General features: G+C 43.1%; 1 protein-coding gene across 1 annotated transcript; it reads left to right on the top strand.

The window, feature by feature from the left end:
• The first annotated feature begins 5,307 nt into the window (after positions 1–5,307).
• LOC147904724 (protein ROOT INITIATION DEFECTIVE 3-like) lies at positions 5,308–15,054 on the top strand. The gene is made up of 8 exons (XM_087395249.1): positions 5,308–5,693; positions 5,920–6,030; positions 6,121–6,254; positions 6,351–6,480; positions 12,889–13,091; positions 13,210–13,334; positions 13,489–13,748; positions 14,711–15,054. Exons 2-8 carry the CDS (start codon positions 5,989–5,991, stop codon positions 14,867–14,869), a joined length of 1,053 nt encoding a protein of 350 aa, XP_087251375.1. The 5' UTR covers positions 5,308–5,693; positions 5,920–5,988; the 3' UTR covers positions 14,870–15,054.
• Positions 15,055–15,873: the final 819 nt, after the last annotated feature.

Genomic DNA, 15,873 nt, shown 5'->3' with positions numbered 1-15,873 from the left:
CTCCACGGACTACCACACATTCCCAAAATGAGACCCCTTTTTTGCTCTTACAAAGGAAACATAAAGGAGAAACTTCAGGATTGCAATTCGAAGTCCGATCCTGCACGAAAATTCTCCCAAAATAATCTTCCAAAGCTGTGCTATAAAGGGGGGATGTTGGAAATCTCCATTCACCGCGAAACAAGTTGACTTTACAACCCACAATATTGTAACTAGTCTCTTGCAGGTAATGCATGAAAACTGAAACCAACAAAAAATAATGCTTGAAAGAGTGACATGAATGTTAATAAATGAATAATGTTTTTGAAATTTTTACATCATAATGTTTTGCGTTCTACTTCTTTGGGCTTTTATGGGACACGTTGTAAAGTAGTGGCATACAATTCAAAACCTTATAAGAAGGTGTGGCATTCCGAACATGCATTATTCTAAGCTTCCAAACTAACTCACTGTCAAATGCCGCATGAGAAAACTAATGCTTTTGAGAAATAGGTGCAACCCATGGGTTAAATGGATCTTTTAAGTTTCTTAAAGAAACTCTGAGCCAATCGACTTTAAAGAATTCTAATATATGCAAGCAAGGGAGGCTTGTGGTTAGCTAAGTATCAGCGTGAGGTAATGGACTCAAGATAATGAGGACATAAGGCCAAAAGTCTATCATGGTTTCCTGTAGCATCTAGCTCAATGTATCTTGATATAAGCAAGACATGGCGTCACTAGTGAGGGTAATGTTTCTTGAGCGTGGACATGAGCCCTCAACAATTTCCAATGACTAGGTGTGTCTTTTTAGAGTGGAATGCCAATGCCTACGTGGTAGCTATAACCTTGCTGAGACCCTGATAGAAGTGAAAGTGTGTCTCACATATTCCATTTCAACGCACAAATGAGTGTACTACTACTTTGAAATTTTGTAGAAAATGGGAAGTGAAGAGTGCAAAATTGGCAGTCCTGTCAAAAGCGAAAAGTAATTCCCATAGTAGTTTGGGAATTCTGCCAAATGGGAAGTAAATCGAATCTCATTGTGAATTGCAAATGGGCAGTTAGTGTTGATGGGGACTACCAACAAACACTGAGGTTTGGGGCAGCATGGGATATATTTGGATGATCTAGCTAACGGTGGATGGAGGGGCCAACTCTTGTGCGTACAGGGCTAGAGTGTGCTCCAAGGTGATTGGATCACATGAAAGTTCCATAATCCTTCATTTTGGAAGAGAGGAGAAAAAAATTAGATTCACGGTTGAGTTTTATGGGAGGATGGTCAGATTCAAATCACAAGTTATCTTTAGCGTACCCCAAAATCAGCCATGCTGGATTATATTTAGCTCTTCTTCACCTTCTCACCAGGAGAATTGCGATACAGCCTATGTGTCACTGTAAAATAGGCGCCCTTCTCCTAACTCTTGATCCTCTGCTTTCTTCATTTCCCCACTGCTTTTTTGCAACGTGGCTTTTTAGAGGGGATATTTGTTAGAAATGATCCAACAGAGGGTACAGACAGCGGAAGACTTATAGTAATGCCCAGAAGCTCACACAGTGTGCATATGGGGTGTGGAATCACAAACTTCTTTACTTAATGTGCATAATATAGATGTGCAGACTCAACAATAGTCAATGAACCAGCCAGATAGAGAAACCACCAAAATATATATTTCTGTCCAAAACTATGGACACAATAGAAAAGAGAGAGATCCAGAGTCCCACCAATGGTGTGGTCCTCTGATCTTACCACAAGGTCTTTCTCCTATCTGCCAGTTATCTCTAGACTCGAGCCCCCGTGCTCCACCTCGAGCGTAAGTAGACTTTCCATCTAGATCCCTTCCACCTTGGTGTCTTTGCACTAGCCTAGGTGGGAAGACCCTTAGCTAAGTCTACAGCTGCTGTTAGCTCCCAAGACAAGCTTCCTACTGCACCTTTCTGATGGGACTTTTCTGCTGCTCCAAGAAGTAGCCAAAAGTTCTACATAGACTCCTCCGAAACCTCTTCAAAGAAAGAGCCTGCATCATGGGTCTTATGAAAAATAGGATTATTTCGATGTTCCAGATGTTCAATGCTGGAACCATCTGCCAGATATTCAAGAGAGTATTCAACTTCCCTTTATCACCAAAGAGGGCTTGCTTCAAGGTATGGTGAAAACTAACAGATGTAATCGATCCATCTACACACACTTCTTCAAACTCCACGGACTACCACACATTCCCAAAATGAGACCCCTTTTTTGCTCTTACAAAGGAAACATAAAGGAGAAACTTCAGGATTGCAATTCGAAGTCCGATCCTGCACGGAAATTCTCCCAAAATAATCTTCCAAATCTGTGCTATAAAGGGGGGATGTTGGCAAACTCCGTTCACCCTGAAACAAGTTGACTTTACAACCCACAACATTGTAACTAGTCTCTTGCAGGTAATGCATGAAAAATCAAACCAACAAAAAATAATGCTTGAAAGAGTGGCATGAATGTTAATAAATGAATAATGTTTTTGAAAGTTTTACATCATAATGTTTTGCGTTCTACTTCTTTGGGCTTTTATGGGACACGTTGTAAAGTAGTGGCATATAATTCAAAACCTTATAAGAAGTTGTGGCTTTCCCAACATGCATTATTCTAAGCTTCCAAACTAACTCATTGTCAAATGCGGCATGAGAAAGCTAAAGCTTTTGAGAAATAGATGCAACCCATGGGTTAAATGGATCTTTTAAGTTTCTTAAAGAAACTCTGAGCCAATCGACTTTAAAAAATTCTTATATGTGCAAGCAAGGGAGGCTTTTGGTTGGATAAGTATTAGCGTGAGGCAATGGACTCAAGATAATGAGGACATAAGGCCAGAAGTCTGTTAGGGTTTCGTGTAGCATCCAGCTCAATGTATCTTGGTGATGTGGTTATATAAGCAAGACATGGCGTCATTAGCGAGGGTAATGTTTGTTGAGCTTGGACATGAGCCCTCACCAATTCCCAATGACTAGGTGTGTCGTTTTGGAGTCGAACGCCAATGCCTACGTGGTAGCTATGCCCTTGTTGAGACCTTGATAGAAGTGAAAGTGCATCTGATATATTTCATTTCAATGCGCAAATGAGTTTACTACTACTCTGGAATTTTGTAGAAAAGGGGGAAGTGAAGAGTGCAAAATTGGCAGTCCTGTCAAAAGCGAAAAGTAATTCCCATATTAGTTTGGGAATTCTGCCAAATGGGAAGGAAACTGAATCTCATTGTGAATTGCAGATGGGCAGTCAGTGCCGATGGGGACTACCAAAAAACACTGAGGTTTGGGGTAGCATGGGATATATTTGGATGATCTAGCTAATGGTGGATGGAGGGGCGAACTCTTGTGCATATGGGGCTAGAGTGTGCTCCAAGGTGATTGGATCACATGAAAGTTCCATAATCCTTCATTTTCGAAGAGAGGAGAAAAAAATTCCCTCCTCGCTTCTTCTTGGTGTTGGGATTTCTTTTGTCCCATCCTCTTTTGATGAAAGAGACTCCTTTGGTACTGCCAACACTGTCCCTTCCACAGGAGGCTCCTTCCGCCTTCTATGTCTGTTTGCTGCTCATGCTGACCAAGGCCCCCCTCAAGCCTGCCATTATAGAGAGCGAATGGGTCACACGATTCTTCTGCGGACCCACACACGAAGCGGTTGCTTTTTAGCTTTTCATTTTTTGGACCTTTGTTATATTTGTTTACGTAAAACATTGGCATGCCTTGAAATTAAACTTGGTTGATGGTCCCACCATCCATGTAGCTTCAAAGCTTTTGCAATTTTGGAAGAGACCTTGAATATCAGTGTCAGCATAACAAACATATTGCTGACATGTTCATCTCCATTCTCGATCAACATATTGCTTTAGAGAACTCCAAAAGACTTGAAAAGAGCCAACCTAATTTAACCTCTTGCATCCATAGGGTCTAGCTTTAAACTTTCATATTTGCTCAGTTTTTGAACGTGTCAAAGCTTCATCGTTGTACCATCTTGAGGTGCATTTTCTCATTCTTTTTTAGCATAATCTGAGCCGAGATAGCTAGGGATGATTCCACCACACTGCACAGCCGAACAGCAACACACTCTACATTTTTTATGTTTTGGAACTGGCCTTGCATATTGGCATTGAAAGGAAATAAATCACTACTATTGAGGCATGCATGGTGAGGGCACTGCCAGGCAGCATATTGCTTTACAAATTGGAAGACCGCTTGTTCTGTCCTTGTTTTGCCAAGGTTTACAAAACATGGTATGCCTCCGGTATAAGCAAGAGAGATTGTGATTCGTTTCAGGAGGAGATACATGAAAGCGATGCTCAGTGATGATAAAGCCTGCATTATTAGAAGAGATCATACAAAGCTAATGCGAAACTTTAGCCTGCTTGCAGAAAGATGCAAGTCATGTTCTTTGCAAACTCCTATTATAGCAACTATGGATGAGCGAGGAAGATTGAACACAAGCTTTGAAGAAGTTGATGATTCCTTGGGATTGCCGGATTGCTCTCTGGGTCACATTGCATTGTGATTGCATCAAGTATAATTAACAAAAAGCGTGACATACTTTGTGCTTGCATTGACGTCTATCTATACAATAGTCATCGGCAATAGTCAGAAGACTAAAGTTGTGCATCAACCAATCTTCATGAGGAGGTATAGCTAAACCCGTTCATTTTCTCTCCATAAATAATCGATGGCTACAACCGCAAGGAGCTAGAAAGGTGGATGACAAAGAATAGACAAAAGAGGCAAAGCAGTGAGGGATGGGAAAGGAAAAAAACTAGGAGGACCTTTATCGTGCTAGAAAGTGGAGTGATTCATGAAAGGAGCGAATTAGATAGAGCATTCAACCGCAGGTGCCGGGATGGATGCACTCTTGGAGATTAGGATTGGCGAGGGGCGAGTGTTGACAGCCAAATTGCATGCAAAATAGTTTTTTAGATTGAATTCTCTTACCTTGTTTACTGCCATTGACCTTCTGCAACCTGTCTAGATCTGCTGGAATACTATAACTCCCGAGCCTTTACAGTTGGCAAAGATTATCTTGACTTTTAACGAAAGCTCTTATCGCTCAGGAGCATTACTAGTTGACCAAGTGACCACGTAGGCTTTGCGACGCCATCAAATTTGATGTTGACTTCGGCAACAATCACACAGAACAATTGCTCATCTCTCTCCAACATTCAAGTATGACTACTCTATTCTTTTCGTTAGCGTCTCTTTTTATAGAAAGCTGTTGTGTTTACATTGATGTCAATTGACGACCTAGAATGATTTAGATGAACGACCTAAAGTCATACACGTGGCTCAAGGAGAGCTTGCAAAACCAAAACATGCTACTAGGCTGCCTACCGTAAAAAGCTTACTGCTCACTGACTGATTGTCTCACTGCCAGTCCGAGCTACGCTCTGTGGAACCATGGCGGCTGTAAATTTTCCAAATTGGCTATGGTTTCTCTCTTTCCTTCACATCTTCTAGTTTGATCCATCCCCTCCAGCACACTGGCTTGCCCCAAAGAAGCTCTGATCGTCTCCTCCTCTGTTGCCGATGCTGGATTAGCTTGTTGGGACCTCGCCACCGGACACCATCTCCCCCGTCGCTTGAATTGTGCCTGCCCCCGCAATGGATTGGTCTGTTTGGGACATCATTCTTTGGCAGCCTCGCAAATACAACGGAATGGCGCGGTTGGCAGCGGCGAGATTTTCTTTTGGGCATTGGATAAGGTAACTGGCACTCTTTGAAGCTCGGCTTTGATGGAAATCAGCCTTTGTCAATCAAGCGATCGCTGTCATATATTTACTGTACGTGAACTCCAAGTGAGCAGCGTATTAGGCACGTCCACACGTTGTAATCTTTGTTGCACTCGTTTCAATACAGTGACGTTGTAGTCTTGAGTTTGCAAAAGTACCCCACGTGAGGTTTAGACGGATCGGTTTTGTCTCAAAGCAGATTCAAGCTGATAGGTGCTATCCTGTTGAATCGATTGTACCACTTGCTTGCACGTACAATGGTGTTTACATGGCTGGGGGCGGCTTGTCCGGGAAAATCTATCTTTGGGAGGTGCACGTTCCTTAAATATTTTGTTGTTATCATGGTCACGTAGTCTTCCCCTGGCTATACAATTAACTTTCCCCCATGCTGAATTCTAAGGTTTCGAGCTGGAACCTACTGGCGACCTGGGTTGCACATCACAAAGGAGTCAGCTGTCTGGTTTTCTCTGATGATGACTCGCTTTTAATCTCGGGTGCAGATGATGGCATTGTTGCTGTCTGGCCTCTTGTACGGTAATTTTCCCTCATTTGATATCTTAGTTCTTTTGGGCTAAATTTATAGAGTCTACGTCTTATGACAGAATTTTTTACTTTTGTGCGCATATGCAGAATTTTGGACACAACAAAGAAGTTTCTGTATAGGTGGTCCGGCCACAGGGCCTCTGTGACAACAGTCATCTCTGGTGCGGGTGGTGCAAATGCCATAGTAGTGTCTTCGTCACTGGATTGGACGTGCAAGGTAAAGCTGGAACCTACCAAGTTATTATTCATTCGAACAAAGAAAAAACAATTTAGCATTGCACACCACTGTTCAGATGAAACGTCCTCCTTCAATGATGGACCATTGTTGTTAATCATGTTTTTGATTTTGCATGGCAATGCATGAGAGGCTGACATTAGGAGGGGCAAAAGTTGCAGTCCCTGTCTAAGAAAGTGCTTGCTCTCGTGTCGATGAGAAACGATGTGTCAGCAAGTAGCTTGTGCTGGCTGATATAGATCAACCTTCCACAGAGTGCCCGAAAGATTTGATACACTGAAAAGATGCTAATCACAAGGCTTCTCCTATATCACTAACACTTTTGACAGTGAGTCTATGGTAGTTCTCACTGCTTTCTCCTGTCTGGAAACAAGAAGGTAATAAGGATCAGAGTCCAACGTTCTGTTGTCCAGTGCACAAGGGTAACCTCAAGATCTCTCTCTTGATGGCTCCAAAGAGGTCCTACCTTCTGAGTTGATGTTTATTCCTAGTCCTCCATACCCTTAAAACGTTCTCCTCTCGAGGTAGTCTCCTATTTGTAGTACAAACGATTTGCAAGAAATATGGGACATTAAAAAAGCCCTGCGGTCCAATGAGGAGCAGCATTGCTAGGGTATTCAAGAAGTTTTCCATTTCTTAAGGACCTATAGTTTTAGCTTCTAACATTCTAACGTAGAATGAGTGTCTTACTCTGCCCTTCCGTCTCAATCCTCCCTTCCTACAAAGTAGGATAGAGAACAAACATCGCTTTGTATTCTAGTTCTAAACTCATTGCACTCTTCCTTTTGTAGCAGAATGACCCGTGAATGTTACTAGTTCTTTCTCTCTCTCTCTCTCTCTCTCTCTCTCTCTCTCTCCCTCTCTCTCTCTCTCTCTCTCAGGAGTTGTTAAAAGAATGATTGTTTTTTAGAGTTTTATGATCCAAGGCTTAAAAAGCAATTAGACTAAACCTTATAGCATGTCGTAAGATACAGGTGCTTGAGAAAAATGACTTTTTTAAGGGGGGGGCAGGGGGTTTAAAAACTAGTATTATATATAAGCAAAAATGAAGTACAGTAGCAAAAACAAAAAGTGCAGCCTCCTGGAGCAGGGAGATAGAATCAAAATGGTCTGAACATCTCAGCCCATGAGGGCTAAGTAGACCTGCCAGAATAACGAGCTCTTTCTACCAAAGTAGCCAAAAGTTCTACACAGACTCCTCCGAAACCTCTTCAAAGAAAGAGCCTGCATCATGGGTCTTCTGAAAAATAGGATTATTTCGATTTTCCAGATGTTCAGTGCTGGAACCATTTGCCAGATATTCAAGAGAGTATTCAACTTCCCTTTATCACCAAAGAGGGCTTGCTTCAAGGTACGGTGAAAACTAACAGATGCAATCGAACCATCTACACACACTTCTTCAAACTCCATGGACTACCACACATTCCCAAAATGAAACCCTTTTTTGCTCTTACAAAGGAAACATAAAGGAGAAACTTTAGGATTGCAATTCGAAGTCCGATCCTGCACGGAAATTCTCCCAAAATAATCTTCCAAATCTGTGCTATAAAGGGGGGATGTTGGCAAACTCCGTTCACCCTGAAACAAGTTGACTTTACAACCCACAACATTGTAACTAGTCTCTTGCAGGTAATGCATGAAAAATCAAACCAACAAAAAATAATGCTTGAAAGAGTGACATGAATGTTAATAAATGAATAATGTTTTTGAAAGTTTTACATCATAATGTTTTGTGTTCTACTTCTTTGGGCTTTTATGGGACACGTTGTAAAGTAGTGGCATACAATTCAAAACCTTATAAGAAGGTGTGGCTTTCCAAACATGCATTATTCTAAGCTTCCAAACTGACTCACTGTCAAATGCAGCATGAGAAAACTAATGCTTTTGAGAAATAGATGCAACCCATGGGTTAAATGGATCTTTTAAGTTTCTTAAAGAAACTCTGAGCCAATCGACTTTAAAGAATTCTAATATATGCAAGCAAGGGAGGCTTTTGGTTAGCTAAGTATCAACGTGAGGTAATGGACTCAAGATAATGAGGACATAAGGCCAGAACTCTGTCAGAGTTTCCTGTAGCATGCAGCTCAATGTATCTTGGTGATTTGGTTATATAAGCAAGACATGGCGTCACTAGCGAGGGTAATGTTTGTTGAGCTTGGACATGAGCCCTCAGCAATTTCCAATGACTAGATGTGTCTTTTTGGAGTGGGACGCCAACGCCTACGTGGTAGCTATGCCCTTGCTGAGACCCTGATAGAAGTGAAAGTGCGTCTCACATATTCCATTTCAACGCGCAAATGAGTGTACTACTACTCTGAAATTTTGTAGAAGGGGGAAGTGAAGAGTGCAAAATTGGCAGTCCTGTCAAAAGCGAAAAGTAATTCCCATATTAGTTTGGGAATTCTGCCAAATGTGAAGGTAACCGAATCTCATTGTGAATTGCAGATGGGTAGTGAGTGCTGATGGGGACTATATAGAGAAACGATAGGGTTTGCAGTGGAGCGATCAGAAAATAGACAATACTCAGATACAACTGAAGAACGGAACTCATAAGACATAGTGCCTGTCGGTAATATGAAAAACTGAATACAAGAACATCAAGCCGTCGTGTTTGAAGGACCGTGGCTGAGGTGAATCAGAAAGATGATTCCATGTAGAGAGACAGTAGAAAAGATAGCAGCAGAGGGAGCGTAACACAGTCCTCCGTGTAGCTCAATGATGACGAGGATGATGAAGGGCTGGAGCTGCCCTAGGAAATGGCTGAAAACCAGCATGCTCTGAGGAAGGAACCTTCAGGCTATCTGGAATGGCAACATGATGAAGAAAAGGAGCTGATCTGAGGCATAAGGAGCTGATCTGGAGCAGAGGAGCAGAGGGGGACAGATCTGGAGTAGGATGGGACAGATCTGGAGCAGAAGATGGAGCAGATAGGAGGCAGGAAGAAGAGGGAGAGAGAAGGCAGAGAGGAGGTAGAGAGGAGCAGATCTGAAGAGGAGAGGTAGATGGAGCAGGCGGGGCTGCAGCAAAGGATGGTGGAGAAGAGGAGCGCTGCAGGTCCTGTCCTGTCCAAGGAAGTATGGGGGCAGAAGCCTTTTATAGGCCAGACCTAGCTGGTCGGCCAGCTGGTCGGTGGGCCTGCCAGCTGGTCGGCCAACTGGTCAGCCAGTTCTGGTCGGCCAGACCAGCTGGACTTTCTGGCCATTTGTTTGGCTGAGATGGCTGGCCTTTTGGCTGGCCTGTGAGCTGTTTGATTGCCCCATAAATTGGGGATTGCTTAGTTGCTGAATACCCCCTCTCAATTGCCAATTTTGAGGGGCAAACATTGTGTGCTTGGAGCTTCGTGTAGGGATAACAGTCATCCAGACACATCTGAACAGAAAGGGTCCCGCCTCGGGAGAACTTGTAGATCCTGGAAGTTGATGCCGATGATGGTAGAGGTGAAGGATCATGACCCCCTCTTTCGAAGGAATGGAGAGTGTCAAGCCAGAAACCTATAAAAGGAGGGAGGGATGGGAGTAGAAGATGGAGTTCTCTCCCCTAGTGCGCAGCGGAATGAAGAGGAAACTGATATGTTCATAGGAGTGATGCTCCCTGTACCTATGGCCTCCATGAAGAAGCAGGATCTTTAGATCACCTGAGATCTGGGGTCTTTAGATCACCATGGCTCTGATACCATATAGAGAAACGATAGGGTTTGCAGTGGAGCGATCAGAAAATAGACAATACTTAGATACAACTGAAGAACGGAACTCAGAGAACATAGTGCCTATCGGTAATATGAAAAACTGAATACAAGAACCTCAAGCCGTCGTGTCTGAAGGACCGTGGCTGAGGTGAATCAGAAAGATGATTCCATGTAGAGAGACAGTAGAAAAGATAGCAGCAGAGGGAGCGTAACGCAGTCCTCCGTGTAGCTCAATGATGACGAGGATGATGAAGGGCTGGAGCTGCCCTAGGAAATGGCTGAAAACCAGCATGCTCTGAGGAAGGAACCTTCAGGCTATCTGGAATAGCAACATGATGAAGAAAAGGAGCTGATCTGAGGCATAAGGAGCTGATCTGGAGCAGAGGAGCAGAAGGGGACAGATCTGGAGTAGGATGGGACAGATCTGGAGCAGAAGATGGAGCAGATAGGAGGCAGGAAGAAGAGGCAGAGAAAGAAGGCAGAGAGGAGGCAGAGAGGAGCAGATCTGAAGAGGAGAGGTAGATGGAGTAGGCGGGGCTGCAGCAAAGGATGGTGGAGAAGAGGAGCGCTGCAGGTCCTGTCTTGTCCAAGGAAGTGTGGGGGCAGAAGCCTTTTATAGGCCAGACCTAGCTGGTCGGCCAGCTGGTCGGTGGGCCTGCCTGCTGGTCGGCCAACTGGTCAGCCAGTTCTGGTCGGCCAGACCAGCTGGACTTTCTGGCCATTTGTTTGGCTGAGATGGCTGGCCTTTTGGCTGGCCTGTGAGCTGTTTGATTGCCCCATAAATTGGGGATTGCTTAGTTGCTGAATAGACTACCAACAAACACTGAAGTTTAGGGCAGCATGGGATATATTTGGATGATCTAGCTAACGGTGGATGGAGGGGCCAACTCTTGTGCGTACGGGGCTAGAGTGTGCTCCAAGGTGATTGGATCACATGAAAGTTCCATAATCCTTCATTTTGGAAGAGAGGAGAAAAAATTTAGCTTCAAGGTTGAGTTTTATGGGAGGATGGTCAGATTCAAATGACAAGCCATCTTTAGCGTACCCCAAAATCAGCCATGCTATATTATATAAAGCTCTTCTTCACCTTCTCACTAGGAGAATTGCAATGCAGCCTACCTGTCACTATAAAACAGGCACCCTTCTCCTAACTCTTGATCCTATGCTTTCTTCATTTCCCCACTGCTTTTTTGCAACATGGCTTGTCAGAGGGGATATTTGTTAGAAATGACCCAACGGAGGGTACAGATAGCGGAAGACTTATAGTAATGCCCAAGAGCTCACACAGTGTGCATGTGGGGTGTGTAATTACAAACGTCTTTACTTAATGTGCATAATATAGATGTGCAGACTCAAAATAGACAATGAACCAGCCAGATAGAGAAACCACCAAAATATATATTTCCGTCCAAAACTATGGACACAATACAAAAGAGATAGATCCAGAGTCCCACCAATGGTGTGGTCCTCTGATCTTACCACAAGGTCTTTCTCCTATCTACCAGTTATCTCTAGACTCGAGCCCACGTGCTCCACCTCGAGCGTAAGTAGACTTTCCGTCCAGATCCCTTCCACCTTGCTGTCTTTGCACCAGCCTAGGTGGGCAGCACCCTCAGCTAAGTCTGCAGCTAGTGTTAGCTCTCTTCTCCACCAGTGATGAGGCCCAAGACAACAACCTCCCTGCTGCTCCTTTCTGATGGGACTTTTCTGCTGCTGCAAGTCCTCGTTGCACTCTCTCACCTCCTGTAGATAGGCCCAGAGAGTAGGCTTCCTGCTGCTCCTTTCTGCCCCAGAACTGCTGGTTGCTGGATATGAAATGAGGCCCGAGGCCTCTGCTTTTATAGGCCCCAAGGGGCTGGCAAAATCTACTGACCCAGGCCCCTAGATCTGGCCGACCTGGTCAGTTCTTCCTGCCCTAAAAAACCGACCTGGTTGGCTGCCCCTACCAGCCCAAGCAGGGCCCTATATAAGGGTCTTTTCTATGCCCTTTTTCAGCCTTTGTTCCAGGGATTCAGCCCCCCTGGCCAGCCCATCTACAGGCCTGATCTGCTGGCTCCAACCAGACCCACCATCCTCAGCCAATGGCTGACCCAGGTGCTGCTGCTCCCTTCCATGGTTGCGCCACCTATAGGCTCTGTTGCAGGCTGTCCATCTGCACACAGATGCCCTCCACATAGGCACCTTTGTCTGTGCAGTCCCGCGCCATGTCTGCTGCCCCTGACTGACCTTCTGCCAGGTAAGATCGAGGACTTGCTGTCCCCGCCTTGTACTCCTTCCACAGGTTCGGTCCGTTCCGTTGCAGCCATGCTGGTCTCTTTGATGTGAGGTGCTGCCCATGTGGCAGCCCCCTCTCTTCTCTCTTGGGCACATCCTGCCCTAGGTCTCCCTCCCCCACTCTCTCCTCATTTGGGGGCTTACAAATGGGGAGGTGACCATTCCAACAATATTATGATGTATTTGCATTCTCGTTGCAAATAACCAGGGTGATCCAGCTGTCCTTTCACTCTGTTATATGCTTAGTGGTTGTATCAGCTCAAATATGATTTGCAGGTTTGTTTGGCTACTCAGGATGAGATAATTGATCACTTTCCTGCTCCATGTATCCATTTCCCTTTTCTTCCATAAGGTTTTACACAGTAGGAGTGTGATATGGTCCGGATTGGTAGACTTATGAATTGTGACATTTGCTGCAACTGCATTTGTAGGTTTGGGGACTGGGGCCTGGGAAGCTCTTGCAGTCGATTCAATTGCAGTCAGCAATCAATTCCCTTGTTTTACATCCCAATGAGCAGTCATTGTATGCTGGGACAACGGATGGGAAAATATTTGTTCGAGCTGTGAATCAATGGCCATTATGTGTATCTAATATTGATATTAGTGGTCTTTTCCCCGAATTTCTCGCTCACAGGTGAAGCTAGCATGAGCACTACATTGTATTTTCCTGTATGCTTCTAGTTATTAGGCGTGTAGGCTTAAACATGTTCCTCATTATAAAATATAAACACTTGTTGTGGCGTTCCAAACAGGTCCCCAGTTACAGCTTTAGCTATCAATTTTGATGGAAGGTGTCTAGCATCTGGTTCAGAAGACGGTTGTGTATGCGTGTGGGATACTCTTACTGGAAATGTTGTCAGGGAACTGTACACTAAAGGTAGGCCCGAAACATTATGCTTCAAAGTTAGCTAGATTAGGGTTTCTGTTTGAGGCTTGTGTAAGTGGGTCTCATTGCCAGTTGACAGAAGCAAGAAGGATCACAGTTTCATGGGTTTTTTGAAGGATTGTTTTCTGATGCATGGATGATGCAGGGCCCGTAACTAACCTTTTGGTCATACCTGAGGCACATATATTTGGACAATGCAAAGATTATGAACATAGTTTTTGCAGAGTTAGTACATTGTCTAGTCCGTTTTCTGATTTAATCAGGAGCTCAAATCGATCCTGGGACTTTTATTCTCATCGAGACCCCCTTGTGCTGTTGCCTGCATCTGTTCCAAACAATGGAGAAGCCAGGCAAGGACATTTGTATAGTGGAAGTTCTTTGGAGAATCAGCTTTTTGAAATGAAGGTTGGGACAATTTCTTTTTTTTTTTTTGGATACTCGAAAGATTTTCATCTCTGATGATGCATTTGGGTAGCCATTTTATGCTAAACAAGTTATGGAGAGGATTTTCTTTGCCTGATCTAATACGTCTACTAGCAATGTCCTTGTGAAGCTGAGCTGAAGTTGATATAAGAGAGAGATCTAGATGAATGTAGATCAATCATTGCAATTGCTTAAGAGCTTGCATTCGTGGGTCAAATATAGAATTGTACATATGGTTGATGAAAACAGATTTTCAGGATGATACAGATTAGGGGTTTGCTTTCTCAGGGTTTGGACTTCTTTTGGTTCATAGAGCATGATATGAGGTTGACTTTTACTCTTTACATTGGATTGTTTAGATATGGCTCAATAGTGAGACTCACCTTGTGAAGCACTTTATTTCTTTAAAATAAGTCATAGGTATTACTTTTTTTCAAATTGTTTTTCAGTATAGATCTTCTCCCACAGGCTTAATCATGGTCGTGTGAGCACTTAGTTTTACCCAAAAAAGACACAACAGTATTCTTCTCACGCCAATTTGATTATTCCCTCCTATTAGTTTAATATATCTCTTTCCGCTCCCCAACAAATGAGAAAAAAGTTAAAAAAGAAGGAAAACACTGTTCTTTATATCCAGGAATTAAGGATGATTAATTCCACAAGGTTGTTTGTAAATTTCTCTTCTGCAATTTACCTCAAAAGAGTCCTTCTTCCATTGCATAGCCATTCATTGTGAAACATTCCCTGCTTCAGGAATTTAAGTCACTGCACTCGCATTGTAGTTTTGATGTGCTTGTATCTTATTTGTAGAAGGCAGCTATCAACATCCTGTTGCAGATATGATTGTAGAAACTGATTTCTTAGGTTTATTTTCCCCATACAGAGTTCATGAAGCTTTTAGGTATTGTTATAACTTTGGTAACATTTACATATTCTGTTTGCAGCATGAGTCAACTCCTGCAGCATTACAAATGAAGATCAACATATTGGAGGGGAAAAAAGATCGTGCATTGAAAACAGGGAGAGAGTACTCTCAACAAAATGAGATGCTAAGCTCTTTGTTCTTCCAGCTGATTCATTCCCCTGCTGAAAATGGTTCCTAAGCCCTGCCAAAGAAGCTGAGCCGCCATGCTGAGAGTGCTTGCTTGTAATATAAATAAATAGCTGAAATGTATATTGTTTTCCTAGCTCCAGTAGCTGTAAAGTCGAATTGAGAAATCTGCATGCAGTGAATTTTTGTCCTCACAAGCTCACTTGTATAAAACTGAAAGGCAAGGTGCCTACAAATAAAAGTTTAATGTTTAATGGTTTCAAGTATTATAATTCCGTCTTGAAGCATGCCCCCAATAGTTCTGAAGGTTTAAACGAACTTCTCTTTGTGAAACATAGTGCACAAACATTTGATGTCACTTAGAACTTGAAATTGGATGCTTGAAACACATTACTAATTTCTAAATCAGAAAATTAACAACACAGCATTGTAGATTCAAGCATCAATGGTCATATTTTAGAATTGAAAAAGATACATGAAATGATTCATGTCCGTGCTGCACTCGGACGGGCTAAAGGCTAAAGGCAAATGTATGGGCTGAATTTTGATTCATGTCCGTGCTGCACCTGGACGGGCTAAAGGCTAAAGGCAAATGTATGGGCTGAAAAGCGGGGAGCTGAATAGCTTGTTTTTCTTTTAGTTTCAAAAGAGAGTTTGTTTGAGTATGCTTGTGCTTTCTAAGTTAGAAATGTATTTTTGACTCTTTGTAGGAAACAATACATAAGTGTAAAGGACCATTTAGCTAAGTGAGAGTGAGAGTGAGAGTGAGAGTGAGAGAGCGATATTCCAGTTTTTTGGAAGATTTTGTTTCTTGACTTGCTTGTTTATTTTTGCTTAGTCACTTGCTTCCTTTCTTCTTTATTTCTTGTTTTCTTTCTCTTTTGTTTATTTGACGTATTTTAGTAAGCACTGGGTTTGCCTAAGAGACTCTGTCTTTAGAAACCCATTATAGTTGCTTATGCTTGGACACTGATGACGACATAAGTGTTGCTTTGCTTGCTAAGTATGTCTTCCTTTTGTTTTTCTTAAAAGTTTTTGTTTACCTCTTTTTTCTTC

The sequence above is a fragment of the Dipteris shenzhenensis genome, chromosome 2, assembly GCF_047967505.1.
Source record: "Dipteris shenzhenensis isolate YYH24624 ecotype China chromosome 2, Dip_SZ_1.0, whole genome shotgun sequence".
Classification (NCBI taxonomy): Eukaryota; Viridiplantae; Streptophyta; class Polypodiopsida; order Gleicheniales; family Dipteridaceae; genus Dipteris; species Dipteris shenzhenensis.
This window is presented reverse-complemented; position numbering and strand designations above follow the sequence as displayed.

Bases quoted from the DNA above. Each gene is read 5' to 3' on its own strand.
- LOC147904724 (XM_087395249.1), top strand. From the start codon at position 5,989: ATGGCTGGGGGCGGCTTGTCCGGGAAAATCTATCTTTGGGAG. The intron at 6,255-6,350 runs GTAATTTTCCCT...GCGCATATGCAG, and splicing joins GCTGTCTGGCCTCTTGTACG to AATTTTGGACACAACAAAGA. The intron at 6,481-12,888 runs GTAAAGCTGGAA...CTGCATTTGTAG, and splicing joins CACTGGATTGGACGTGCAAG to GTTTGGGGACTGGGGCCTGG.